This window comes from Empidonax traillii, unplaced genomic scaffold (genome assembly GCF_003031625.1).
Source record: "Empidonax traillii isolate 1590-97213 ecotype Southwest subspecies unplaced genomic scaffold, ASM303162v1 scaffold715:size483424, whole genome shotgun sequence".
Taxonomy (NCBI): Eukaryota; Metazoa; Chordata; class Aves; order Passeriformes; family Tyrannidae; genus Empidonax; species Empidonax traillii.
The window spans coordinates 266,796-294,596 of record NW_020955908.1 but is presented as its reverse complement, the minus strand read 5'-3'; the positions used below and the strand labels follow the sequence as shown (position 1 = coordinate 294,596).

At 43.3% G+C, this 27,801-nt stretch overlaps 1 protein-coding gene across 4 annotated transcripts; it reads right to left on the bottom strand.

Moving 5' to 3' along the window:
- Positions 1-168: 168 nt before the first annotated feature.
- Positions 169-27,339, bottom strand: EEF2K (eukaryotic elongation factor 2 kinase). Of its 4 annotated transcripts, none has more exons than XM_027900196.1 (19): positions 27,219-27,339; positions 20,521-20,842; positions 18,708-18,758; positions 16,922-17,022; positions 15,372-15,432; positions 14,496-14,533; positions 12,802-12,973; positions 11,540-11,689; positions 9,921-10,053; positions 9,272-9,399; positions 8,506-8,707; positions 8,164-8,231; positions 7,404-7,481; positions 6,559-6,621; positions 5,152-5,286; positions 4,074-4,262; positions 3,554-3,678; positions 2,766-2,949; positions 169-2,114 (listed from the first exon to the last, which is right to left on the bottom strand). In XM_027900196.1, the coding sequence occupies exons 2-19, from the start codon at positions 20,761-20,763 to the stop codon at positions 2,010-2,012; spliced, it is 2,226 nt and encodes a 741-aa protein (XP_027755997.1). In that variant the 5' UTR covers positions 20,764-20,842; positions 27,219-27,339; the 3' UTR covers positions 169-2,009. The 4 variants fall into 4 exon arrangements, with proteins under 4 accessions (XP_027755997.1, XP_027755996.1, XP_027755999.1 ...); XM_027900195.1 differs by lacking the exon at positions 27,219-27,339 and adding an exon at positions 24,415-24,509; XM_027900198.1 differs by lacking the exons at positions 6,559-6,621; positions 27,219-27,339 and adding an exon at positions 24,415-24,509.
- Positions 27,340-27,801: the final 462 nt, after the last annotated feature.

Sequence of the window (27,801 nt, the reverse complement as noted above, 5' to 3'; positions counted from 1 at the left end):
GTCTGAAGCAGAACTCTGGATAGGCACTTCAAACATTCACCTGACTTGCAATCCTACAAACTCTGGTTCGTTTTCAGCATGTTAGGTCTTTAATCTGATTGCTTTAGTACCTTAATACCACCAAAGACCAACTGAGACCTAGAAATTAGATATTTCACCTTCACTCTCAAAACAAAAACAAACTAAAAAGGCCATGGGCAGTGCTGTCCCACGAGCCCTGCAATGCACACAAGATGCTGCCAAACCGTCACAGTGTTGTAAGAGCACTCGTGGCTACAATTGCCTGGTGGTTACAGCACCCACCCAGAAGCAGAACATCCAAAGATAACTCCCCTCTCTCCTTGAAAGGATTCAAACCTTTATATCTCACCCCCTTAACCACCAGGAGATCTCTCAGACAGTGGCAGTTGTTATTAACATCATCCTTGGATATTGTCTGAGCAGCAATTCAAGATCCATTTGCCAGAAGAAGAGAAAACTGGAAGCACAGCGAGAGCCCAGTGACAGGCACTGCACAGGACAGGGAGAACTTACTTCTGCTCCTTCAGCAGTTTCTGCATTTTACAAGAAATTAATATTACTGGGCTATGCATGCAAGAAATCCTGTTCAGCTGCACCATCTCACAGCCTGCTTAGCTTTCAGCATGTTTTTACCAGCTTGGCTGAAGTGGTGAGCACTACAGGTTATTCAGCACTTGACAGGGGCTGCCCCTTACGGACATCAATTTATACCCTCAGCAGACTAAGGCCAAGAAAGCAGAAGCTTCCACCTTAAATCTTCTGCAAAATGACACCCAAGGAATAGGAACAGCTTCTGTACTATCCATAGAGATGGAATAAAATTTGGAATAAGATTTGGAAGAAACTTCTCTCTATGCAATGATAATTCAACTACCACCACGTAGCTGTCCTCCCATTACTGGTCAGGAGCAAACAGGACACAAATACAAGTGTTTGGGGATAACACTGTTCTCCCCTTTTAACCAGCAATTTTTCTCTAACTGACATTTGAAACCATTTGCAGATAAAATACCATTTTAAAAGGTATTTAAACCATATAAATTGTTTTCTGTACATATAAAAGGCAAATCAACATCATCTAACCTTTTCAAACACCCCTCTGGACACGGTGGAAAGCATATTCTCATTTTAAGTGAGATGATCTAGCTTCACTGAGAACTGAGATGCCACTGTAAAAATAACTTCAAATTACCCATATATTACAGATCTTGCTACTGTACATCATTGGACACGTGGAAGATCAATAGAATTCTATACAACTAAGCTATTATATGGTGCAAAATGTGGAAGTGAGAGGTAGCTGGATGCCTCACCTCATCAGGAACACGAGTGATTTTCTAATGGTGTGATATGCAATGTTGGTGATGAATAAAACATTCCATCCTGAACATCCTCACTGCCAATCTGAAGCATCTTTCCCACCCCTCTCCAAATTGTAAGGATTCTATCTGGAATTCATCTGAGAATAAAAGAAGTGTCCAACAACACCAGCATAATAGAATGGGACTACTTATTAACATCAGTAGTTGCATCCATGAACTGAAAATTTACACTTATGTGCAAATTTGGTGACTTACACCAAAAATGATGAAGAACTGCTGAGAATTTAGGAAAATGTTTTTCTGTGCATGGGGAGAAGAAGAAAAATGTAAACACACTGATCATTTGCTGCAAAAAAACCAGGACATGTGAAACCTAAACAATAAGGCTTCATTTTTCTGGTCAAAAAAACTAAGCCCTCTAACAGTTAAAAAAGTACAAAAGGTCAAGTGTGTCTGTATTACAGCTTTAAAACACTAACAGAACTATACTATGGCGCACTACATAGTTACATTTGAATTTCTCCTCTCAAAAAACCCTTAAAAACTAAAATACAAAAAAAAAAAAAAAAAAAGGAACTGGTAACATCACATAAAAATATAGCTTTTTAGCTGCAAATGCAGCAAGTCTATAAAAAATTTATATACAGGAACTGCTTCATTTCGGTGTCATTCCTCCATCATCGCCCAAGCCTCTTCTGCTTTTTGGTAGTACTGATTTGCCAGCCTGCCTTTCATGGCTTCCATTGCTGCTTCTGCTGCTTCTGTGTAAAGCTCTCCTGGAGGAGGAGACAGGATCAGTTATGTTGACAGAGTAAAGAAAAAACATCACTTTAGCCTGAAGCAAACAAAGGACAAAAGGAGAAATTGAGATCAAACTGCAGAGCCAGGATGTGTGGGTGTGTTTTAATTGTGTCAGTCACATCAGCTGGGAATCTGGGTTAAAGTTGCACGATTGGCTGCTGATGGCTCTTCAATGGATTCTGAAGGACTGGAAACATGACTGGCCTGTGGGACCCCCCCAAGAGGACTCTAAGACACAGACATTTAACATGGAGGTGACACAGCAAGGAGGAGAATCTTGTGCAGGCACTGGCAGTCATGACTGTAACTCAAAATACAAGCAGCAACCTGCAGCTGAGGGGAGTGACCCAGAAGAGCGACCTAGAAGGGAGTGAAGGTTACCTGATAGTGACTCAGTGCGTCACAGGATTGGCCCTGGCACCACCCACTGCCCCTGTCATTGCCAAGATTTCTTCTTTCACTCTTTCCAGCCTTGTTACACCCAGCATCCTTGCAGCTTCACCCACAAATCCAAAAGCTACTGACCCCCTGGATGTTTTGTAGCAGATAAAGCAGGAAGTCTATTTTTGGGGTAAAAGGGAAGGAAAAGCAAGATTACTGATTACAGAAACAAAACACAGCCTCACCTGATCTCTGTGGATCCTTATCCAGGTGGAACCCTCCTGTCATTAACATCTCTGCCTCCCTGGCCAGCAGCAGGTAGCGGGGCTCATCCTGAGTGCCATCATACTCCCCTCCCTCATCGTAGTCAGTCATGTTCAGCGCAGCATTGTACCAGTGCAGGGCCTCCTTCCAGTCCTGGCCTCTGAAGTTAAACACAATTTTTGAAGATGGTTCCCTTAGGCAACAAATGTACTTTGCACTGGAGATTCGGAATCCAATTTTGCACTGACTTCTCAGAGCCTCAATGCTCCCAAGGAAGCAAACATCGTCATGGAGGCTCACTGACTGCACTGCAGCATCAGGTCACTGCAGCAAAATCAGCCTGGGGTCAGGAATTAGGTTGAGGAGAAAGTATCAGACTGAAGTGTCTCCAGAGTCTGAGCTTCATTACCAGTTGTGTGGTTACTGAGAATGCTCAGTGCACTTCAATTAGAAGTGCAATGTTGTTTGGCAAAGGTGAAATTCAAAGTTTCACTGTTGTGCAAAACGGAAAACTCATGTAAATAACAAGGACATGCCAAAATACAAAAACAGGAAAACCACTATCATCACCACTATCATTTGATACTTAAGGAAATTAGTATTTGTCCACTCTCAAAAACTCAACTAAAACTCTAAAATAAAAAAATAACTCAAAAGGCTACTGTATAACCTTTTGAAAGGTCAAATTAAGAGAGACTTACTGAGGAAAAAGCATTTTTAACCTTATTAAAATTTTAAATCATCCTTAATTAAAAGCGACATACCTGTCTGCACCAAGATTTACACCTGTATCATATGCTCTTGCTATCAGGATCATGGAAGGCCGGTCTCCAGCTTCTGCTGCTCTCAGCAAGTAATTAAATCCTTTATTTCTGTTCTCCTTTGTGTCCTGGTAAAACAAACAAACCTTTTCAAATGCATGTTTCTGAGGAACACCATCCCTTCCTCCCTCTAACACTAAATGCAGTTTCTCCATGTCAGTAATGGCTGCAAGTGTTTGGCGTGTCAGAGAAACAGGCACAACACAAGAAACAAAGCAGCTGAGCAGTGAAGATGACTTCAGGAACTTCCCAAAGGCATGCAGTAATTTCCTGGCAAAACCAGAAAGAGGCAGGAATTTTTGCTGTTTTGTCCACGTCCTTAATTACAGTGTCATCTCTTTTCTCTGAGGAGCTACAGAACACCTAACGATGGTTTCTGTTTTCTCTCTGTTTCCCGCTGTTCTTATGTTATTTTTACAATGCACCACAATCTGCATTTTGGCATTTTCTTTGATGCGTTTACCTCCACGGTGACCTCAGAAAGAATGTGATGTGGCAGCTGAAAGCACATGAGTCCCAACCCAACGATGGCTTCCAGCTCCCCACAGTCTGCAGCGTGTTCCAGGTGAAACAGGGCCGACTCCCGGTCCCAGTCCTTGTCCTTCCCACAGAAACGCCCGGCTTCGTGGTAGCGAACCATGGCCAAGTGGACCTGCGGCACCATCACACGGGGGAGAGGCACAAGGATTTCATGGATCTCATCCTTCCAAAGCCTCCTGCCCACCCTTTACCAGGTCTTAGGGACATGTCCCGGCACACCTGCCTGGGCTTTGGAGAGCTCCAGGAGGGAATCACAGTTAAAGGCACCCAGCCTGGCACTGCAGCCAGCAAGGCAAACAGCAGTGACTGTGGGGCACAGACTTCAGTGCCCAGCAAGGGCCCTCCCAGGGGAGGAATTAACCTGAGGCACAGAAAATCAAGGCTATCAGGGGGAAAATCCTCACACCACTGAAACATTCATTATCAGTGGGGGGTGGGATTGCATTCCAAACATGCCGTGGGATTTTGAGGGACTTTCTGACTTCCTTCCCCAAGGGGAAAAACTGGCTCCTTCACAAACCAAAAGTTTTGAGAACACCTAAGGCTCTCAGGATGTTCAGGAAGATCTACACCATGGCTTAAGCCCATGCATAAACCCAAAGTTATTCATATTTGCATTATCTTGAATAGTCTGGAGTACAAAGAGCTTGTCAGTGCTACCACTTTTCCGGAGCCCAGCCCTGCCTGTGTGCCAGGTAAATGGGTCAGGCACACCACAACTATCCCACTGTAACTGTCCTGGATGATGCCTCTGGAAAGGCAGAGTAACCAAGAGCAGGGTCCTTCCCAAAGGAGACCAGATGCTGCAAGTCCAAAAGCAGATGAAACTCGTGGGTTCCTGAGCTTAGATGTCCTTCACACAGTATGGTCAGGGGACACAAAGCTATGCATGTGTTTATTTTCACCTGCACAGATAAACTCATGCAGGGCAACACCTCTGTGTAAGTAATAAATATGTTTCTTTCCAGTTGGAAAAAAGAGGATTTCTAGACCCATCCTACCTTTCCAAGGACTGACTTCCCGATTTTCTTTTCAAGTTCTAGTGCATTGAGCCTCTGGATTTCTTGGGCAACACAGGATGGTCTGTGGACATGAACTCTGGAAGAGTTGTACAGATTCCATTTCTCCACACTGATCTGAAATATGAAATAAACTATTATTTAAATGCAAAATTAAAATTTTCACATATATGGATTACCATCCAGAAATCAAAGCCTCCATTAATATTGCTACTTATTAGTAAATACTGTAATTTGAGACACAACTTTCAAAAGTCATGTTAGTAGCTGAATAAATGGTTATTATTCATCACTAAAGAAATAAAGCCCTCTATGTCTAATTCAAACATCATCACTTCACAATGAAGCAAATAATCATCTCAAAGTTCTGAATCAGAAAAAAGTTACTTATAAAAATAAGCAACTGAATAGTCACACTGCAAGTACTGAGGTTACTCACGCACAAAAAAATTAAACCCACAACATTTATGATCAGAATTTCAGTTCACAACATTTTAAATGCTGCTTGCATTCTAGAGCTCTAGAAAAATGAGAAGTAACAGTGCAAAAGATGACAGGCAGATAACATGCATTGGTGTTTCTCAGGAGGTGCAACACAAATGAGAACAAATTTTTCCACATAACTGGCGGGTGGGAAACAGTAGCTGAAAACAATCCTATCAAAATGGAAGTCTTTGGAGGTACCCAGAGGAACACAGCAGGGAAGGTTCCTGGCACACAACTTCACTCTGTTAAAGCTGTTTCAATTTCCTGAAACAGCAATATATATTTACAAGGAAATTCCGAAAAGTGTATCTAAATAAATTATTGTTGTCAAAGCTGTTTTTCTTTCCTTGCAGAGTAGTTTTTTGTTTAAGTTTACAGCCACAGACCAATTAGCACAGAAGTTATATTTTGTAAAAACACACAATAAGGCCTGGCCTTCCCCAGCTCAGTGAGATACACAGTGGAGACAGCTACTGTCACCTATTTCAAACACTGCATGTTTTCAAGAAATCATACAACCACATATGGGATTCAATTCCAAAAATGAAGTACGGAAAGGAAATATAATCTAGTCAGACAGGAAAAAAATTCACAGAACTATAATTAGTATTTTTAAGTGAGAAACCCATGCATAATCACTAATTTATGTCAGGGATCAGTCACAGAGGTGACAGTTTCTTTAACAATACTTCTTTAACTGGAAAGTAAAGACAAAACAAAAAAGGAAACAACACAGAGTGGTTTGGTATTAATTGATATTAATACCAAATATTGATAATGATATAAATATTCTGTAGCTGAAAAGGGAGGGAAACAATCTGATTTAGTGATGTGGTTAGATGAGTGGAACAAAGGACAAGCAGAGCAGCAGACTCAGTCTATGAACATTTCTGCTTTATTTACCCTTGCAGAGCTTCCCAAACTGTCTTCATCAGACTCCTGTCTCCGGATGTTGTTTGAATGGCCCTACATTAACGTAAAGATTTACATAATTTAACTTGCAGCAGCTGCTGTGTTGCCAGTTATCCCTCTAGGCTCTTCCTGTCCAGCAGAATTAATACTGACCATGACCAAAATCATTTCCACTGGGACCTTTTCTTTCAGTGATATCCCAAAGTAGTAAGAAGCACACCCAAATGGTTAAGAACATGGCCCACACAGGCTTTAAACCTGTGAGCTGGAGATGCCACGACAAATACCTTGCTGCTTCAAAGGTGACAAAAGGATTGGTACCTTTGGAATCTGTGTTCTCTTTCCTGCCTTCTAATTCAATATCTTGTGAAGATCTTCAGGTCAAAGAGCAAAGTGTGTATTTTAAAGGAGTGACTAGTTTACCCACGGGGATTCTAAAGTTGCATGTTATTAACTGACAACAACATTAAGCTCTGTGATATTTAAGGTATATAAAGTAGAGAGGATAAGGGGCTGAAAGCAGATCATATTTGTGGATTCCACGTGACAAGAAGCTGGCTACATTTGCCAGATGCAATACAGAATACTTAAAAAAACCCCACAACAATATGTAATCAGATGTGGTGTTTGAAATTAAGCTCCTCACCACAAATCATTTTTTCCTGTAAAAGTGCCATTCCCAAGACGAATAAGTAATTTTGCAACATGTGGAAATTTCTGCCTGTTCCTTTGTTTACAAAGCCTAGATCAAGAGGGATAAAAAATAAGATTCTTCTATGAAAACAGTTCAAGTATGAACAGGCCCAACTCTGCTAAACCCAGAGTCAGGTTCTCACCCTTTCTCTGTGATCCAGATCTTCCATCTCACTTCTCTTTTCACTGGGGTATCCACTGTCTCCACCATTTTCAAAATCCTACAGAACACAAGAACAGAAGAGCATTAGCATTATCCTTTGCAAGGATCTCAGCTTGACATTTCCTACAGAGCAAACCCTTTGCTGGTTCAGTGAAAAACACTGGATGGTCATACAGGATGAAAATGATTGTATGTTGTGCTACCTCTGACAGACAGAACATGACTTAATGATACAGAAGGTACTGTCTAAGAGTGTCTTCTCCCTTACATAAATATAAAATAAAAAAAATTCAAAAAATAAATCAAGGACTCGCATATTTTATCAAGAGTCCTCTAGATACAGTTTTCAGTATTCAGTGGTAGCCAGTTAAAAGATAAAGCAGTAACTGGTACTAAGGTCTAGCACTGGAAAATGTCCATTGCAAACTCCTTGCATCTCCTCAGGTGAGGTTCTGTAAATCCCACAGTACCAGGATTTGCAGAGTCCTAATCCATAGGGATTCTGCTGAGTTTTCATACCACAACAGCTGGCACAAGTGCCCAAGATACAACATGCAGGCAGGGGAACAGACACACACTTTAATTAACTGTTAAACTACATTAGATGCAAATAAATTTCTGGTGGAAAAAGAAAAATGAAAAGTATTTCAAAATAAAATGTTCTTCCTTTGTTGAGAAGTCCTTTAAAGACACAGTCATTAGGGAACTGCGACCTTGTTTTCTGTTACAAAGACACTCACCCTTTGGTTATCAAGCTGATCATAGTCTTTGTGAACCAAGTTATCTACTTCATTGAACACAGGCCAATCTAGGAAGAAAAATATTTGCTTCTTACTGTAAGGATAACATGTTTGAAGAGAAAGCTCTAGATGTCATAATTTTGCTGCTGTTTTTTTTCAGAGAAGCATCCATGCATTAATGATCTACAAAGAAGTCCTTTCAGTTTTATTTCTGCTCAAAGAGCAACATTAGAAACAAGCATTGCGGACTAAATCAATACGCTGTTTTGTTTAAACCCGACTAGTTAAGTCTCTGTCCAACATCCAGGAAACCCCCTGAGGTGATGAACGAGGCTGACTCACTAAGCATGTCCACCCTGTGGCTGTGAGGGGTTGCTGAGGAAGGGGAGCAGGGCAGGGAGTCGAAGGCCACGTCGCTCATGCTTTCATCTCCCGAGTTCTCGGACAGGCGGAAGAGCAGGGGGGGCCGACTGCCCGACATCGTCCTCACCCGGCTGCTGCCGCACTTCTCCTCCGTGCCCCGGAGGATGGTCTGGGCAGATTCCTTGGCAAATCAACCACAAAGTCAGGTGAATAATCCCTCTGTGTATTCTAATCGTGCCACATAAAACAACATGGGTGCTTATCAGGAGTCCTCTATTGAAGAGGAGGTACAGGTACACAGAAGTATTTGCTTTGAGGTGTTCCACACCCCAAAAGAATATCAAGTCCTGGCATTTTTACAGTCAGAGTTCTGTTTAGGACTCCATTTCAAATCCCATTCCTACTAAAATCAGTTGAAACTGCCATTAAAGACAAGCAGTTCTATTTTTTTTCATTACCCAAATTAGGCTTGTGAGATACAAAACTTACAGTGATTTCAGCATTCAAAGATCTACTTGGTCGTAAATACACACCATGTTACAAGGTTCCCCTCCAGCATTAATTCAGAGACAAGTATGAACAAGTCAGCTTTAAACTGCTGCATTTAAACTGCAGCATTCATGATTAGGTACTTTTTATGTTCCACGTAAATAGCGTATTTCAGTTCCATTTACAGGGCTTACAGAGTTAGTATAACTAAGCAGTACAGCTAGTTTATCCTTTCTTTTTTTCTTCAAGTACTTACAAGCAATTTTTTATTATAATCCAAGGCATCTTTCTCTTTGGATGAAAGATCAAATGGTTCAAGTCCCATGCTTTTGCAGATCTTGTTGCAGAAATGAGAATGAAAGAACAAGGCCATACCTCGAACACCTACAGCATTAAAAAAAGTGAAGAAAGGGTTTACCCGAATTTTATATTATGGTTTACTTATTAAAAGCCAGAAATCTCAAAGATAAATTGGCTGTATCACTGAGAAACATGCCTAAATTTGATCCAGCTTACAAAACTTGCTCTGCCCTATGAACACCTTCATGTATAGACACTTGCAGATTTAAAAATATGCAGCACTTACCTCTCCACGTTCAGCTGTGTCCACTCCTGCAATGTGGCAAGGAAATTAAAGGCCATGATTATTGCTCTCACATTGCAGGAAGCTACTTAATTTCATTACTTGTTTAAGAGTAGGCCAGGAGGCACGAGCTAAGATCAGCTCTCATTTGAAATGTGCCCTTGGGTGGCAGCTGCCCTGCTCAGGGACTCCTCACCATAAAAACTCCCCTTCAGAAACGTGCCAGCTCACCCAGCCCTGCAGTGGCTACTCAGCAGAGAGCTGGGAACGGAAAAGAAGCATCCACAGCACGTCCAAGTGATTTTACTGAGGCTGATTTTACCTAGGTTGCCATCTCCAAAGTCTGTCCCGTTCTCCGTGTGGATCTGAGGGTCCGTGTAAAGGTCTCCGACTCCCTGGATATCAACAACAATGAGTTGGTGTCCTGAGCGCTCGAAGGTGAAGTGACTGAAGGCCTGGAAAGAACCACAGAAGGTGTCTGAGAACACTTTTCCTTCACCTACTGGAAACAGCAACAGATATTCACCTGTTATAAATGCAAGTCTGATAGCCCTGGCAGAAATACAACTGGTACATCATGATGAAAGCAGCAAGAGACTAAAAGCACACAGTGGCTTGTCCCTCCAACCTGCTCCAACTAGCAGGTGGGCTAAAAGAGGCAGGGGAAAAAAACAGCAGTGAACACAGGCAGGAGAGAGGAGATTGCTTTATTCCCCCTTCCTGTGCTAGAGATTGTTTCCCACTACAGTTTTCACCTTCAGGACTGCCTGGCTGGCAGATGGAACAACAGTGGGCTCTGAAGTCAGTGCAGAATAACTTCTCTATAAACATTCTGGCTGTTGTGCCTGTGGATCTGCAAGCTCTGCATCTCTGGGACACTGCTGCCTTCTGCCAACAAGCAAAGATCAGCCACATTTTGAAAAAAAAATGAGCACACCACAAATTCTCCTTCCCCTCTGAGAGGTCCCCCTGAAGGGCTGTTCTGTCTCTACATTTTTGTGTCAGACAATGAAGTGTACACTTACACTCTTCTTCAAAAAACACATTTCAAGAATCAGGTAAAAAAGCCCTTCTCTTCAGCAAAAAGCTGAGATATTAGGAATCTTCTGGGAAGGCCTCCAAAAAAGTGCTGCCAGGCCTGGCTGGGGGAAGTGACTGGTGGTGATAGACAAACATTTTAACTGCAGCAAATACCATGGAACATTTTGTTCCCAACCTGTGAAAGCACAGCACTGATTCAGACAGCCCAGAACATAAATTCTCTGCTTACATTAAGCATCATGACAAATACCTTAAAAATAGTGGGGAAAAAAATATAATGAACAAAACACTCCAGGCCCAGTAAAACATTCATTTGCTATGTTGACCATTTTGCATTTTTCAATAGTATTTTAAAGTTCTTCTACAAGATCCAAGAATCGCTTGAAATCTGTACTTGCCTTTCTATATGCAGTCTCAGATTCAGCTCTTCAGAGGTTGTAGCTGAAAAAACCCACATTTTTATGTGCAAATGGCCTAGATTTGTTATTTACATGAGTTGGATATCTGCCACCTCCTTTTGTACACTACGTGAGGCACCAAAAAACCTGTTCAGTACATAGTACATGAGAGACCTCTCTCACTGCCCTAATTTGATAAAAGTTTGAAATCTTTCAATGCCTGCAATTATAATTAAAGTCAATGGGCTTAAGCTTTTCAAAGACTATTAACCCTGTTCAACTCAACTAAAAGCAACAGATGCTGAAATACAACAAAGCAGCACTCAGCGATTGAACGAGCAGGCCCCAAGGAAGGGGCCAACAAAGTGCAAATAGAGAAATTAATTTGGCATTGTACTGGAGAGCCTGCAGTTTCCTTTCTTGGCAGTAATGCAAGACCTCTGGATAGAGCCAAGACATTCCCTGCAGCAGACTTTATGGAAAGCACTAAACAAAGCCTCACTTGCGGAGTGAGACGGATGTTGTCGTCCCGCACGAATCCAGAATTGGAGTTGTATTTGATGTATTTGCCCTCAATGTAATGTTCCAGATGAAAGAGAGGCTTTCCAGGTCTATTCTTCATTTCAATAATACAGGTCTGGACTATATCCACCTGGGGAGGAAAAGAAGATAAACAATGGCTAACAGAATACTGTCTTCAGATCAAAGCGTGTGTGAATCCTCCAGCTGTGAAAACTTTCCCAAGGCAAGAAGCTGAACAATTGCAAAGATCCTGTTTGACAAGGGGGTGGGGGAAGAGTCACATGCTTCTTGGGCCATTGGAGGAATTCCACAAATTAAAAGCAGACACTACAAAACAGCTCACTCCTGCAACAAATCCCTCTGAAAAATGCTTAGCAAGTACTGGCTTTCTATTTTATTTTGTGAGTACCCTAAGAGTGCACGGCAAAGAACCTGCACCCAGAGAGGAAATCACACAGTCACTGCAGCACAACTTGGAGAAACACCTTTTCAGAGAAGGACTGAGGGTATCTACCACTTGGCTATCTCTGTATCCTGCCCTACTCACTCCCTCTGTTCCAGACACATTCCTAAAGGAGAAATCATCACAACTCTTTCACTCCTTTTCCTCCACATGGCATTTATAACTTCTAGATTTCCAGATGCCTCTCTGGGCGCTTCACTCTACACCTCACCTTGCTGCTGTGAAACAGGCAGTTATTACCTAACCCTCGGATGGGAGGGCAGTGCACATACCCCACATACTCAAAAGCACTAATTTTGGCTATTAAAATTGTTAAGGCTTCCACCAGGTTTCCAGTTCTTCTTAAAAATCAATGCTAGTCACGTGTTTGGGTAGGTCTACAAGATTTATGCATCTGCCTTCCCGGAGCACTAACAGTTAAGTGCTTGCTGAGACTGCTGCTGGCAGTAAATTCTGTGACATCTCTGGTTATCTCAAAAGCAGCTGGCACACATCTCAAAGAGCAATACAAACACCATTTTATTTTGGTCTCCAGTCAACAGCTGAGAACAGTCAGACATTCACGAACACACAGCCCCTAATTCAGGAAATACAAAGCAATTTCTGCATTTACTTAATTCAAAAGAAAATATCGTTTCATGGAAAACACAGGAGGGCAAGAGAAGTTAAAGAGCATTTCAATGTAATGGAATGTGAACGAGCAATTCCTTCTGAATTCAGTTGAAAACTACTCCCGTAGGAGAGCGAGGCTGCATTTTTGCTCAGGACTTTGGATGTACCTGTTTGGGTGGCTTGTGCCGGTTGTACTCTTCTCCCCAGAGCTTTGCTTCCATCTGCAGTCGGACATCCTCAAAATACACCTCCCTGCTCACACTCTCTATGTATTGCTTGGCCACATAGTTATAGGCACCTTTCCAGTTCTGCGTGTGTAAGAAGTTGGACAGCTTTTTCCTGAAACACAAATTGTTGGTGAAAGGAAACCCAAGAGATTTACTTCAATCTTTGCCATTTCTTTGCCTGCACGGACAGAGCCAGGCCCCAAGATCAGCATTACCCTCAATTATTTACCAGGTGTTCTGGCTGAAACATGAAGTACAGGTAGGGACAAGGGAAAATTAAATGTTCCATGGGAATGGTTAGGACGTGGCAAAATGTTTGGTTTGGCTGCAGCTTGTTCTACTCTGGGCTTCCTCCTTTTCTCAATTCCTTTCCCTCCTTGTTTCCCTCAAACTAAGAGCATGAAGGGTTGCTGCCACCTCAACACCGTGTTCTAATGTCAACAATTATTTTCTGCAGAAATTAACAGGGAGTGGCATTTCAAACATGAACTGAGAGAAACCTCTCCTGGAATAAAAGCAAACTGCCATGTTCCTAACACACAGCAGTGACTATCACCCAGACACAACCGAGGACTTGCAGATTTACAAAAATCTAGAAGAGAGAGCTCCAGCTGGGAATTATCAGTGCACCACTGGGACTTTTGGAAAATCCAGCAGTGGGAAGCTGACATACAAGTCATGATCTCCTTGTCTAAGAGGTTAAAGCAAAGCTGCTAACAAATTTCTGTTTATGGCATTTCTCAAAATACTGTGAAAAGGGGAATTTGGTAAATAACAAGAGCTAAAAGCAATGTCAGCAGCAACGTCAGCAGGCTCAGATTTGTTACTTTCCAGGCTTCATTCACCACTGTATCTCTGTGGCTTTGCAGAACACAACCAGGAACATGAACTGATACTGAAACAACACCAAAGTGGAGCACTGAAGGGTTACTTTTCTTCCCTTTTGCTCAAGCTCAAAACATCATGTTTCTGTCTTTCAGGAGTATCTACCTTTCCAGAAGTGAAACCACACATGAAATGCAATTTCTCTAGATTACACAGCTGGGAAGAAGGGGAAATGTTCTTAAACACACACAGGTACATTTTCCAGAAAACATTTGTTTCCAGAGCCTGGAAAGGGTGAGATATTCTTCTGGCACAAACTGGATGCTGATGCCCACAACAATTGCTAGACTCTCCAAGGAAATAAACGTTCCTCCTCTGTCTTCCCCCACACTTTACCCTTCTGGAAAGCACAGCTGTTAAAGTTCTGCTTTACTCAGAATAGGATTACTCTGATACATGGAATCTAAAGTAAACTCTGGGAGGATAATCTTCACTGATGGAGGCTTTCCAAATTCACACTGCATCATCCAAATATTTTTCTCCTTTTCTCTACCCAACTATAGGCCTCAAGTTGGTCTCCAGGCTGCACACACCTATGGCCACATATCATATTTTCAGATATTTTAGCACACCAGGAACACAGAAAGAAGGTAACCATTTCTGTACTTTTACGAGTATTTTGCCTCCGAGAGAGCTCATGTGAACTCGAGAGCTTTACAAAATTTCCACCACACCAAAGTGAAATTCCAGCCATCGCAGAGGAAAATACTGCATGGAGGCCAAGCAAGATAAAGTCAGCAGATACTTACGTTCTGAAACACTCTCGCATCGCTCCACGGCCAAAAGGCTACGGAAAAGAAAAAGAAAAACCCAGCATTGCCATTTCCACAAAGTTCATTTCTAACCACTAAGAGACACAACCATATTTCCCCCCACCCTTTATATCCCACAGAAAGCAAGTTTTCAAACAGGCTCTATAAAATATCTTCTCAAAGAAAAGTGAAAACCCACTGGCAGTGTAAAGAGGAATCTTGGGAGAAGACATTTGGAATAAGCCCCCCTCAATACCCCATGGAGCAGACACCTCTTTCAAATAAGCTATTTAAATTCTCTCTGCAGTTGGGAGTCAGCCCCCTGTGCCTGCCTGGAGAAGGTGGCTTTGCACACCTCGTGCTTCCTGCGTTTGGGCCCCCACACAGGATGTGCCCAGCAGGGCATCATCTCCCCACACATCACACACTGTGCCAGCAGTGAACAACCGACCCCAGCATGGAACTGAGAAGTGACAGCAGCTTCGACCTCACATACAGCAAATTCACTGGGTTTTCATCCTAAGAGCAGAAATTACTTGGATGCACACAAAATAGTAGGACTATGGCCAGGCAGGGAAATTTTGCCAGGAGGAAATGGGAGGGGTGAAATGGAAGGGAAATCAGTGGAAATGGAACAAATGCCTCACGTTGCTGACAGGGAAGGGCTGACTCCATTTTCTACTCCACTCTGGGGACAAAAAGTTGTTGGGACATCACAACATAATGAATGAGCCAAGGAAACAGAGAGTTGGGAGAAATGAGTTACACTGAGACTTCAAAACTTCTGAGGAAAACATCTTGCTGCCACCATTCTGGAACACAAAAGAATTACAAACTTGCTGCTAATGAACATGAAGGAGAGTGTGACCTTACTTGTGCAGCCATCTTGATAAGGACTTCATCTTCAACCCAGTCCCCAGTAACAGCATTGTACCTGCAAAATCAGGAGATGTGTCTCAGAAAAATGCAGAGGGACCCCAAATCCTGCTATTCCCAGCACCTATCCTTCCTTATCTGCAACTCAGTGCTACAAAGTGCTGCTGCCACTCCAACATAAAAGCTTCCAGACTTCCCACCACTCCTTGCTTCAGACAGGAAAGCAAAAACACGATTAACTCTTTGAAGCCACTGAATCCTCTGACAGTGAACAGACTGCAGTGCAGAAGCCACACTTTTGCAACACTACAAATCAGGCTTGAACTGCTTTGAAGTTAAGCCTATTCTGGGATGCTTGGGCAGCACACTGGGAGCAGAAAGAGCCCTGCCAAGCTCTACACACTGGACAGGTTGCATTCACCAATCCTCATCTTGCATAAAGCTGGTTCTGCCCCAGAGTCTGCCTCAGGGCTGTGGAGGATGTGAGCACAACAAGCTGTGAGAAGCAGTGGGGCCAAGAACTGCCCAACACTGCACCAGGGGAGGAGCAAGTCCCTGCACAACCCTGTGATAATACAAAGAGTACAACTGTGGTTTCTCCCCACCCCCTTAACTCCCAACACAGTAAAAGCCAAATCAAGAACCACAGCAACTGAGTCACCAACACAACTGTCTCCAGCCTGAGTCCCCCAACCTGCACTGAGTACTGTATCAGATAATAGTGGTGGAAATAAGAACATCAGACCTACCTCTTCTTAACAGGGTATTTGAGTAGCCCTAACCCAATATTACTTCTCTTTTATAATATGCAAACTATTTCAGGACTGTGAGGCTGACCAGGGACTGCAAGATGCAGTCTGTGGGGAAGAGCAGCACTGCACGACAGTGGTACGTGATCGGAAGGGAGGCCTCCCCAACACTGATGCTAAGTGGTGATTAACTGGCCTCTAACCCCTACCCCTTCCACCCAGAAACCTGTGTCAGCAGAGTAAATATTTTGGCAGAGCTTGTGTTAAAGCACTAAACCCAGTTTAATGGCCAAACTCGGTTTCAGCACGTACACCGTGCTGAGCTATTCTGGGCTTTGTAAGGATTTAAATTCCAGCCACAAGCAACAACTCTGCATGGACTGGTAACACTGACACTGCTATTCTGGGTAAGGCATCGAGTGTTATGTTGCCTTTTTTTTTTTTTTTTCTAAACTATTTAAACTAAGTATGCTGCCTCTTTATTGGAATTCATTTCCTTATTAGATTAAGTTTACAGCACTAATAAATCAACTAGACAACACTTCTCAGCCTTGTTTCTTGTCTACATGGTTAAAGTCCTAGATACAGCTTAGGTGGAGGAGAAAAAGTGTGACACTGGTTTGCTGAAAGGTTTATTTTCTGATGATGGACAGTATTTATACACTCCTGGGAGATTAAGACACACTCACTTTGGGTATTATTGAAAGATTTTCAGCCATGTAATTACAGATATTCTGCACTAGACAAACACATAAACCAGCACTTGTGTTTAACATCAGCAGCCAAAGACCCACAGACCTGTAACGAGTGGCGTGTTCTGTCTCAACATCCTCCAGGTGGAATTCTGCCCAGGGATCAGGCATGTGCTTGGCTTTCTCAATAGCATGTTTCCAGGTTTCCTGAAGAAGTTACAAACTGGCAGTTTATTTATAATCACCAGCAGCTCACAAACCCAGCATTTTTCAGACCAAATCAGGATCCTAATGCTAGGAAGGTGTGCAACCACACAAGCCCTCAAAGCTCTACTCAGAGCAGGGACAGAGCAGTACCAAAGATCACTCTGACATTTTATAGTTTCAATTATAACAAAACACAGCTCAGGGATATCAATCATCAGGTTTCAGTTCGATTTGCACCGCTGTGAAGTTACTGAGAACAGAATGTGGTACAGTATGTACCAAACACAACTTATCAAACCTGTGGTCATTTGCAAATATCTCCAGCACACACTGCAAATGGCATTAATGCACACCCAGATGATATTGATTCATTTCTACTGTTTGGACAGTTTTGTAACTAACAGCATGTATTTGTGTAAGCATAAAAAAGTCCTTTAGCAGAAGAGCTAATATGGACAAAGAAAAAAGCTCTGTGAACCCCAAGACCCCAGATTGTGCTCAGCATAAGAAAGAAGAAATTAGAATGTTTTATAAATTGATTATTGTAACAATTCCAGACAAGTAGCTATTTCATTGTTCACCAAGTCAACAGTAAAACATCAAAGTAGTTTTATGGAATATCAACAGTCTTCCACTACCAGTCAATTTGGATGCTTTTCTCTTAACACTTTGATCTCCCTCTTTTTACATTGTACTTTTCCAAGAAAACTGGAGATATGAGCCTGTGATGTGCCAAATGCCTTCTGCAAGGTGAGCAGGAGAAAAAGTACTCTGCATCCCATCAGCAAAATACTGGGCCCTGAGGTATTGTTACTGTCTCCTTGAATTTTAAGTGTGTAGAAAAGCAACTTTTAAAATTTGGGAATTTCTCGTCCCTCTACACCCTGAATTTAAATCAGTCAATTGAAAAAAAAAAAAAAAACAACAACAGTATAAATGTGTGTCAGCAATGACATCAAGGAAGTTTCTGAAGCAGCTGAGCTTTTAAATTGTTCATGCTTATTCTGAATTTCAGCTGTAACTTTGCACACCTTGCAAACAATTCAAGTGCTCCCCTTTCTGACAAGAATACCATAAGATGAACACAATACTATACTAAATAAAACAAGTTTAAAGGACATGTTGATACAGATTTCCTATGTTTCATGAGCAAATGAAGTTGCCTCAAGTCATACAATGACAGGTATTTCACATGGACCTGAGAACTTCCATACTTAAATACATGTGACAGAAATAGGGAGAGACAGCAACAAGGAGAATTGCTCGGTGAATCATCTGTGTCAAATCATTCTTGAGTAGATTCCCTCTCCAAAAGGTGATCTGTGTCCATGCTGGGAAGTCATTTAAATCACTTAATTACTTGTGCATGATCTCATGATCAAAAACTTGTATTCTGATCTTCAAACAAACAGAAATTGGACCTCAGGGAAATGGTGCTACCAGTGCAATTTTTCTCCTGCTGGAGGCATGTGGCTGCCACACAGAGACATTTCAGGGCACAGAACAAAAGATGGGGATTATTTCATTTAACAGGTACTTCTTTTAGTTTTGGCTTAATGACTGTTATGGGCTGAGGCAAGCAGTTCTCCCAGACAATAATATAATGAACAAAAAAGTCCGTAAAAGGAAAAGAAAAAAAAAATTTATCTATTAGATATGGTGTTCACGTTTTCTTTTTAACCTACCCGACCATGGTCAACCACAGAGCCATGCTTAGAACGATGCTGTGTGTCATTCTAAAGGATCCATGAGAGACATGAAAGCAGGAAAATACATGTGATAAGACAAATGATTGACAAAGAGTCTTGGTTCTCTTTGTTAGTTTAAAAAAAAAAAAAAGTTTCCAGTTAAATGCCACTCTTCAATTCATATCCCCAATTTAAGTTCATTCTTAGAACATCTGCGAACAAACCTAGTGAGGTAAGTTGGCGATTTTTTAAATTGGAAAGCATGCATTAAAAGGGTCTTGCCTATTAACTGGCTACTTAAACACTGCTGAGTCCTGTTTAAAGGCAGAGGGTTAACAGCAAGTTTCTGCATTTCATTACCAATGGCCCACACTGCCTTTAGCTTTGGGGTCTGACAGGCACACTGATCAGCCCAGGCTGTGGGCTTTGGGATGTTATCAGTCCTGGCTGTCTGCTTCACTGTGTTGGAAACCACCATTCCTGCAGATTAATCAGGAGATGGAGACTTGCTTTCTGCACATCTCAACACAGAGCACTTTATCTGTGATAGGAGCCACAGTGCCAAACGAGACACTGCGGAGACCGAAGCATGGCCACAAACATTCTGCAGAAACAAAATGACAGGTTAGGAAGGAGGAAATAATTGCAATTTCTGAAGGCCTTATCAGTTTTATCTCAGGCCATATGACTCAGAACTTGCACTGCAAACCCAGAGGCAAGTGTTTACTATGTGCTAAAATGTGCACACAGATGAAGACTAAGCTCCCTGTCAGGTCATAACTTGTTTAGCATTGAATACACTACCATCTGTCCCCTTTCTATACTAAGCTCTTACTCTTCACTTTCCTTAGGAATATGTACCTTTTAATGGTTTTGTTAACTACCTCTGGTAAAAATCTTGCTGCAGACAAGCCAGGTTCACTTTCCATGTGTTACCTTAGATGTTATCTGACTGAAATAACCCCCCTGGTATCTCTTCACAAATAAAGCATGCATTAGGCATAACCGAGATTTCAGAGTATCTATTAAATAAGTGTTAATATTTATAATAAGAAACGTGTTAATAAAACACATTAAATCCTAGTCTAGACAAAATCTAAGAGACATGCCAGTTTACCACAGATGGTGTATATTTGGAATATCTAAGCTGCAGAGTGGGTGTCACTTGCATTCCTGAGGCTCCGTTCCCTGGGCTGACCTGTGCCAAGGGAGCCGAGGGAAACAGGACAAACTGCCAAGGAAGCACCAACTGCGGCCCTTTCAACCTCCCTGCAATGCTGGGACTGCTCTTCATCTCAAAAAGGTCAGATCCTGCTCGAGTACACTGCCAGAACCACTGCCAGTGTGACACTTCATGCCCAAGCACGAGAGTCAATGTGACAAAAGCTCCCTTAGAAGGAATTACTACATAGAAACCCAGCATTTATCATTTACAATTTTATTTGCCCAACTAAAAATATTATGGATTAGCAAAATCCATAGTAAATTATCCTCTGACAGGCCCCAATTTAGCTCACAACAAGTGTATAATCTTCTGAGTCTCTCAGTCAATGTACTGTTTGATCAGAAGGGCAGTGAATCGCTCGCCTGGATTAGGCCACCTTTGTAGGTGAACTAAAAGGGACAGTGAGCAATTCCATGGCAGTGTCAGACTATTGGCTTAATGGAATTAACTGCAGGTCTGGAAAAAAACAGATGTGTTTTTTTATTGAAAAGTGTTTGTTAGTTACGAGAGGTGAAGCAGTTAGAGAATGCCTCATGCCAACAAAGGAAAACCAAAACCTTACTGAAGGATGGAGCCAATACTTACCTTAAAGCTAAAGCTTCTGGGAGAAGAGCTTGAACTGTACTGCTCACTTTTTGCTAAGCTGCTGTAATAATTGTCTACTTTGGTATTGGCAGACTTGTCAGAAACTGGATCATCAGTTATTGGACAGATAAAATAACTGTCTTCGTCATCACTGTCAGCATCAAGGTAATCCCCAGAGCTCGCTGTGGCCGTTCTGGCATTGTCAATGCCTTCCATACGAAAAATAAGGTCCTCGTCTGCCATATTTGCTGCAGGTTGGTTTAACTCCTACCAGGATTGAAACACCCACTATTCCAAAGCACATGCAAATGGAGGGAAGAAGCTGGGTGGGAGAGAAAAAAAAAATATTATTATTAAAAGAACAAATTATGTATAAAACTGATGTCAGCACACTGGAAGAAAAAAAACCCAAACAAAAACAAACAATAAAACCAACACATTGGCATATGGCTCTGTAAAAGTAATCCCCCAGTACTTACATGGAGTTTGAACACCTCACTGCTATAGCTGGGTTTCCAGAAGGTTTTTTGGTTTTAAAGTGCTACAGGACTGAAAAAAGAAGGTAACCAAGTAGAGAATAGTACTAGTTCCTATCTCCTCCTTCAAATGCTTTTAATCTTTCTCATTTGAAATCCTGAGTTTCACAACACTAGTTTTAGAAACGAAGGGGTTTGACCTTGAGCACCACAGGCAGGTGTTCAAATTTTTTCAGGACAAGTCTTCTCAAGGATATTGCACACAAATCAATAGTTAAGTGAGTTAGAGAGCATTATTAGGACAACATAAAAAAATTTTCCACCGTCAACAAGATTTAAGCTGGCTTTTAGCTCCAAACAGCCAAATGGTTCACAGAGGAACATGTTGCTGAAAGTGCAGCACACTGCAGAAAAATGAGGTGGAAGAATGATCAAAGGCCTTGGAAGAGATGGAGGTTTGCCTAGATACTGTGAAACAACTGGCCCCTACCAAATAGAGGATTAGTGAGAATTTTCAAAACGTGGGTCTGATGCTGCCTGAGCAACAGCATGCAATTTAAAGCAGACACTTCTGTCACTTTGTTTAGTTCTTCACTCAGAGGTTTTCACGCAGGTAGCCTAATGAAACAACAATAAACCAAGGTTTTCAGTTTTACTTCACTGTTGTTCTTCAGCCCTTTGCATATTCAGCCTTCTTTCTCCAAGAAACAGAGAGATAAATACATCCTCCAGCAGTGTGCACAGCTCCCACTCCACAGCCACTGAGAAACTGGTCACCACAGAAACAGCGCCGTAACACACGGCAGCTTTCACCAGCAGCATCATCTTATTGGTTCCTGCCTTTCTGATGGAGGCAGCATTCCCACATCTCAGCCAGCACAAGGTAACTGCTGCCCTGCACTCACTCCTGCTGTCACAGGATGGGCAGATCCAGGGGGTACGCAACAGTTTGAAAAGCAGCAGCAGCAACAGGAATGCAGGTTTGTGCAGCAGCGAGTGCAAACATTAAGGGTTCCTGTGACTTGCTGTGCAAACCAAACATTGTCACACACATCAGTTTCTATTTAAAGCTAATGGTGTTTATAAAAGTCTCATAGTTTTTCTTGGAACCCTATGTCTTGTAAAGTGCTTGTGGTGTTTACTTTGCAAGTGTATGTACTAAAACTAAGCCTCACGTAACACACTCTTTAAAAGTAATTCAATAATCAAACTTTAAACTACACAAACACTGCTCTAAACCTCATAGTTTGATGAAAAACCTTATTAAAAAAGCCTATCCTTCATCCCAAGGCTTATATTCTGTGCTTTTGCATTATGGCATAAAGTTGTACTATCTGTGAATTCCTGTTACTAATGCTGCTTTGTTTTGATATTTTAATCTTTAATATCTATTACAGGAGCTTTCCTAGGACTGCACTGAACCAAGCCTGCATTAACACACACAACCTGTAATTTAAACTACCCACTCCAATCCACTTTGAAAATTTATGCCATTTTTTAATCAGCCTTGTACTACATAATTCAAAATGAAGATAATTTAAAATACAGCCACTTACGAAACCTGCTCAAGTCTCTATTAATTTTTGTGTTTTCCCAATGCCTGTTTCAAGTATTTTTCTTTCTCTTGTCTTTATACCCAAGAGCCACATGACCAGGAGGAGCAGGCGAGCTGCAAGGCCAACCCACTGTGCTGCTGAGCATGTTAATATGAGAACACATAGAAACCACCTCACAGCGTTGTTAAAACAGCAGCTGCAGATTTCTTGCAGATATCTGTTGTTACAAAGCACTGTTGGGTTGGTGGGACTCTTTAGTAAGGCCCTCCAGCTGCCTCAGCATCTAAACCTTAATTCACCCCGAAGAGGTGAGCGACAGGACCGCTCTAGTTGGCAAAAGAGACAACTGGAGCATCTCCAGCAATTCCTAACCCATGGTTTCAGCTCAGACACGCCCTTCTGCACCTCTTTAGCACAGGACAGGGCAGCAGGAACTGCCCTGTAACAGAAGTCCCAGCTCCTCTTGTAAGGAAACATTAGAGCAAGGATGACCCAGCTCTCCCTGGTGTAATACTAAATCCCTTTCCATTTAATACCACATGAGCTAAAGCCATTTAGCAGGATACCTGTAAGAGTAACAAGCGGGTTGTCCTTAAAAGAGAGAAGTTGCCTTTCAGATTAACACTATTAGGATACTAATTTAAAATTTAACCTAAGCAACTATGCACCTTAAAAATTATTATCACTGTCATGAACTACAGACAAGAAGCTACATAACACAGTCCAGAACAACCCCCCCACTAGCTGTGTAATGTCCTGTAGCACACTATGAACTACTGTGCTTTACAAACACCCAACTGACCCTTGCAAAGCAAATGTCAATTCTCATCTGCACCACTGCATGAAAACAGGTTTAGTGAGTCTAGATAAGAGCTGTGATAAAAAACAAGATTAAAAAAAAAACACAGAGATTTTTCAACTCACTGTCTACCTTTGAAAACCTTGTCTTACCAAGGACAGATCTTCTAATGAGAAGCTTTACTGGAGGTGGTCCCTTCCAGCAAACACCATGGCACAAACCACACTCAGCTTGCCCACAAGCACAGCTGGGATAAGGACTGCAAGAGCCTGAGAGTTAGAGAGAAACGATGCAAAATTCATGAAGCAAATGGGTGAGTTTGTCTGCACCAGCTCAGAGTCCGAGGCACTTGAGACCCAAAATCCTGTGCAAGGAAACACAGTGAGGCTTCAGAAACACAAATGGCTTTTAGAGTTACAAGCAGTGAAGCACAGGAACGACCCCTCCGAGTCAAGTCCACCCTTCTGCCAAACATACAAATAAATACTATGTCAACAGTACCCGGAACACGGGGATACAAAAGGGCTCAAAAGGAACTTCCTACACAACTTCTAAATGCTCTTCCATTGCCATTAATAGCCCCGACATTTCAACTGGCTATAAATACACTGAAAAATCACCTATCGCTGACTTTTTGTAAGCATTTGAGCAGTACCCCACGGCCTTAATCAAGCTCATGTACACGAGCAGTCCTGGGGCCGTCCCGGGCTGTCACGGCGGACCCAGCCCCGGCCACACAGCAGCAGCTGTTCCACGGTCACAAACACCACTGGGGACTTCTACCAGCGTAGGCATTAAAATTATGTGCACTGCCCTGCAAAGCCATGCGGGTGAAATGCTGAACTCCAGGTGTACGCGCAGCCCAGTACACACGGATCAGGTTATTTTTAGCCTAGCGCAGAGGCTTGGCCGCCGGCCTTTTGCAGGCTCAAACCACAGCGCTGTTGATCATTTTCTGCAAATTCAGAAACATTTAAAAACGAATCTAAAAAGCCCGTTCCGCGCCCCACGCTGCGCAGCAGCTGAGGCAGCTCCCGACCCTCGGCCCCGCCACGGCACCTACCGGGGCAGAGGAGCCCGGCCCGGTGCAGAGCGATCCCGCAGCCGCTGTGCCCGCTCCAGCAGTCGCCCGCCGAGCGAAACGGGAGGAGATGCCGCCCCAGGCTAAGGAGGAGGGAGGCGGACAGCAGCACCGCCCCCCTGAAGGAGGGAGGCAGTGGGGCAGCGGAGCCGCCCCGCGAAAGGAGGCGGCAGGCGGGCAGCGGGGCCGTCCCTCACCTCCCCGCCCACGGCGCTGGCGAGGCACCGCCTCCCGCTCCCCTCAGCGGCCCCGCCGCGCCACCTCACACCAGGGTGACGCGGGGACACGGCCAGACGCTTTGTGCCCGTGAGAAAACCGATGAAAATGTGAGGAGAACCTCCCCCTCCCCGATTAGCACCGGGAGGTGTTAGCGATGGGGGAACCCGGAGGGGCAGGGGGTGTGCGGGTCTCCACAGCGCTGCTCACAGGAGCGGCATCCAAATTTCCTTTACTTTCTGTTCCCGGTGGGTCTCCCGGGGCAGGAGGGTCCCACTGCACGGCAGCACCCTGAGGGAAGGCAGAGGGAGCAGATGTGGGCAGCGAGTGTGTGGCCTATATGCACTTCAGGTTGGCCTTTCCAGCTAAATCAAATGGCACAATTACACATTTCCCCATAAGAAATGGCAGGATCATGGACCAAATTTCAAGTTCCAAAGACCACGTTTCCCTAGGCACCCACATTCTTCCTAAAACACTGGCTTTCCGTGTTGGAAACGCCTATGTTTAAGCTTTTCCCCAAGCCAGAATTTGTTGAAAATTTAAACAAAACTCCTTATCCTTTCATGGGTTACATGGAAATTAATGTAAATAGGTTCTGGCTTAATTGTATTACTTGGCAGCCTGCAAAGAGTCTGCCTCTTCTACTGCTGTTCAATCTCTTATTCATGTAAATAAACCTCATTAGTGGTTTTTACCATGAGTAGGGGTTACAGAACCGAGACTGGAAGATGTGAGTACGTCCTTCACGCCAGATGGATGGTCTCTTGTGGTATCACAGACAGAAAAATGCACAATCCCTGTGCTCTGCAAAGAGGGAGGCAACAGAGGAAGGCTGCTGCAGTGCTAGTGCTGAGATAATCTTCAGGAGGAAGTTACCAATATTCAATTAAAAACACACAGAGCAGATGCTTTGACTTTCTGCCAGGAACAGCCTGCCACCACCATTACTTACATAAATTAAACTGTGTCTTAGCTTGAAGACTGGAGGGAGCAGCACGTGTGTGCATGAACACCACCCGTGCTTTCAGGATAACTCATTTTGTCAGCAATTTCCAGCACCATGCTGAGGGTGCAGCCCTCCTTTGAGAATGTAAAGCAGAGATTTGACAGAGCTCCCCATCTAATGCTGCTTCCTACAGGCCCATTCCTGGCCAGCCTCAAATTCCTGCAGAGTTTAAGCTCAAACACATTTACGATGTTTGTGATTGTGCAGGAAAACCTCCTATTCATCTCCCAGCTGCAAATCAGGGTGGTAAATATTAACGATTATCAAAAACTGAGCATGTTTGCCCCATCAGCACTAGAACTTGTGTCTCCCCGTTTCTCATTCTGCGGGCAGCCCAGCTGAGCGCCCCAGGGAGAGCAGCACCCAGCAGGGCTGGCGTCGGGATGCCTCACGGCAGGGCCTGGGAAGGGCACACACTCATCAAATGAATTCTGAAGGCCTAGTGGAGGCCAGATGTCTGGTTCCCACAGCATGAAAATGTGTTGATAATGGTTAAAAAATGACCACCTGTTATGGTAGGCTACTGATAACAGCAGAATACTGGTGTGATACGTGAGCACAACTGAACAAGTCACAGGAGCAGCTGGCTTTAAGCTCAGGCAAACACTCTGCACCACTTGGACTAAAAGGAACCCAGTGGCACATGGCTGTATCATGCCATAAATCCTCATGGTATGTCCTGCTCTATCAGGAATGTAGTTAGGATATACCCTCTCAAGCTACACATCTCATGCTTTTAAATAAGCCAGTTCTGATGCAAGGGCATACCTAGTTTCAGATTTAAGCCTGGGGCTTCTCCTCTACAATATCCTCTTAAAAGAACAATCAGTGATGATGAAAAAGTGTTTGATGAAATACTAAAGATGTATGTTGAAATCAGATATCGGCCCAGACATGCTGTATTTTCTAGTTTTAGTTTTCTATTTATATGTTACCTATTATATCCTTAACACTGAAGGGGTTTGAATCACATTTTTTTTTCTTTGAAAATATGACAAATTAAATTTGAAATGGCAACCTAGGAAATTAGTGACCTGCAAGTGTAGTATGCTGTTTTTTCATTGAGTATATTCAGCATTGCATATATTTTTTTCCCAAGAGCACAATAGCTTGTAAAGTTCCAGTATGCCCATGTTAAATAAGGTTCCCTTTAGAAATCATTGTTCTAGGGAACAGTGGTTTTTGAAAGGAAAAAGGAAAGCACACCCCAGATATATTACACAAACTTTCCGAGCAATTTTGTTCTGCATTCATTTGAAAAGCCAGATTTAAAAATTGCTTGTAAATCAGTTTAATCCTGCGACAATTTGTGCCTGTGACAGTCCTGTCTTAAAAGGTAAATCCAGTTGGTCATAAATATCCATATGGCAGGTACAACAAATACATGTGCACAAAAATTCAGGACTTCCTATGTGGAGAAGGGCTATGGTAGATATAATTTCTTCATATTGTTTTAATTGCATGCCATTTAGTCCTGATGTTTTCAGCTCTGTCCACAAAGTAATTATACAAACTTTTCCCATAGGCCTCCCAGAATATGAGAATTCATCGTTCTACTCACCAGTGACAGCCTGAATCTGGTTCTGGTTGCCAAACCCAGCTCCCTCATCGAGGTGGACAGGACAAGCACCCTCTCACACCGTGCCCGAGCCCGGCGGCACCAGGTAAGAGAGGCACCAAAGAGCGGGACAGGAGCTGTGCAGGAACAGCCTGGCCACCGACTACACTAGTACCAACTCCGCAGCTGCCTGTGGAGCAGCACCCAGATAAAGGCGGCCGGGGCCCAGCGTTTTGGGTGGGAATGGTTCAGCTGGAGACACACAGCGGTGCCAAGTGAGCAGCTGGCCGGGAAGGTCACTGGAGAGCTGAGCTGGCAGCTCTGTGGGCAGCACCTGTGCTGTGGTGGGCGGGAGGCGCTGCCTCCCTGAGAGCAGCGGGCAGAGAACGCGGGGGGGCTGATGTGGGGCAGGACGGACCCTCTTCCTGGCTGGGAGGTGTGCGCGCACTTGCCCTGGCAGCTGCGAAGGGCTGCCCTCGACCCTGCGTGACCATGGCAAGGCTATCCCTGCGGCGGCAGATCCGCGCCGGCGGGCAAAGCCCTCCCGAGGACGGGCTGGAGCCGATCCGCCGCCGCTGCAGGCGCT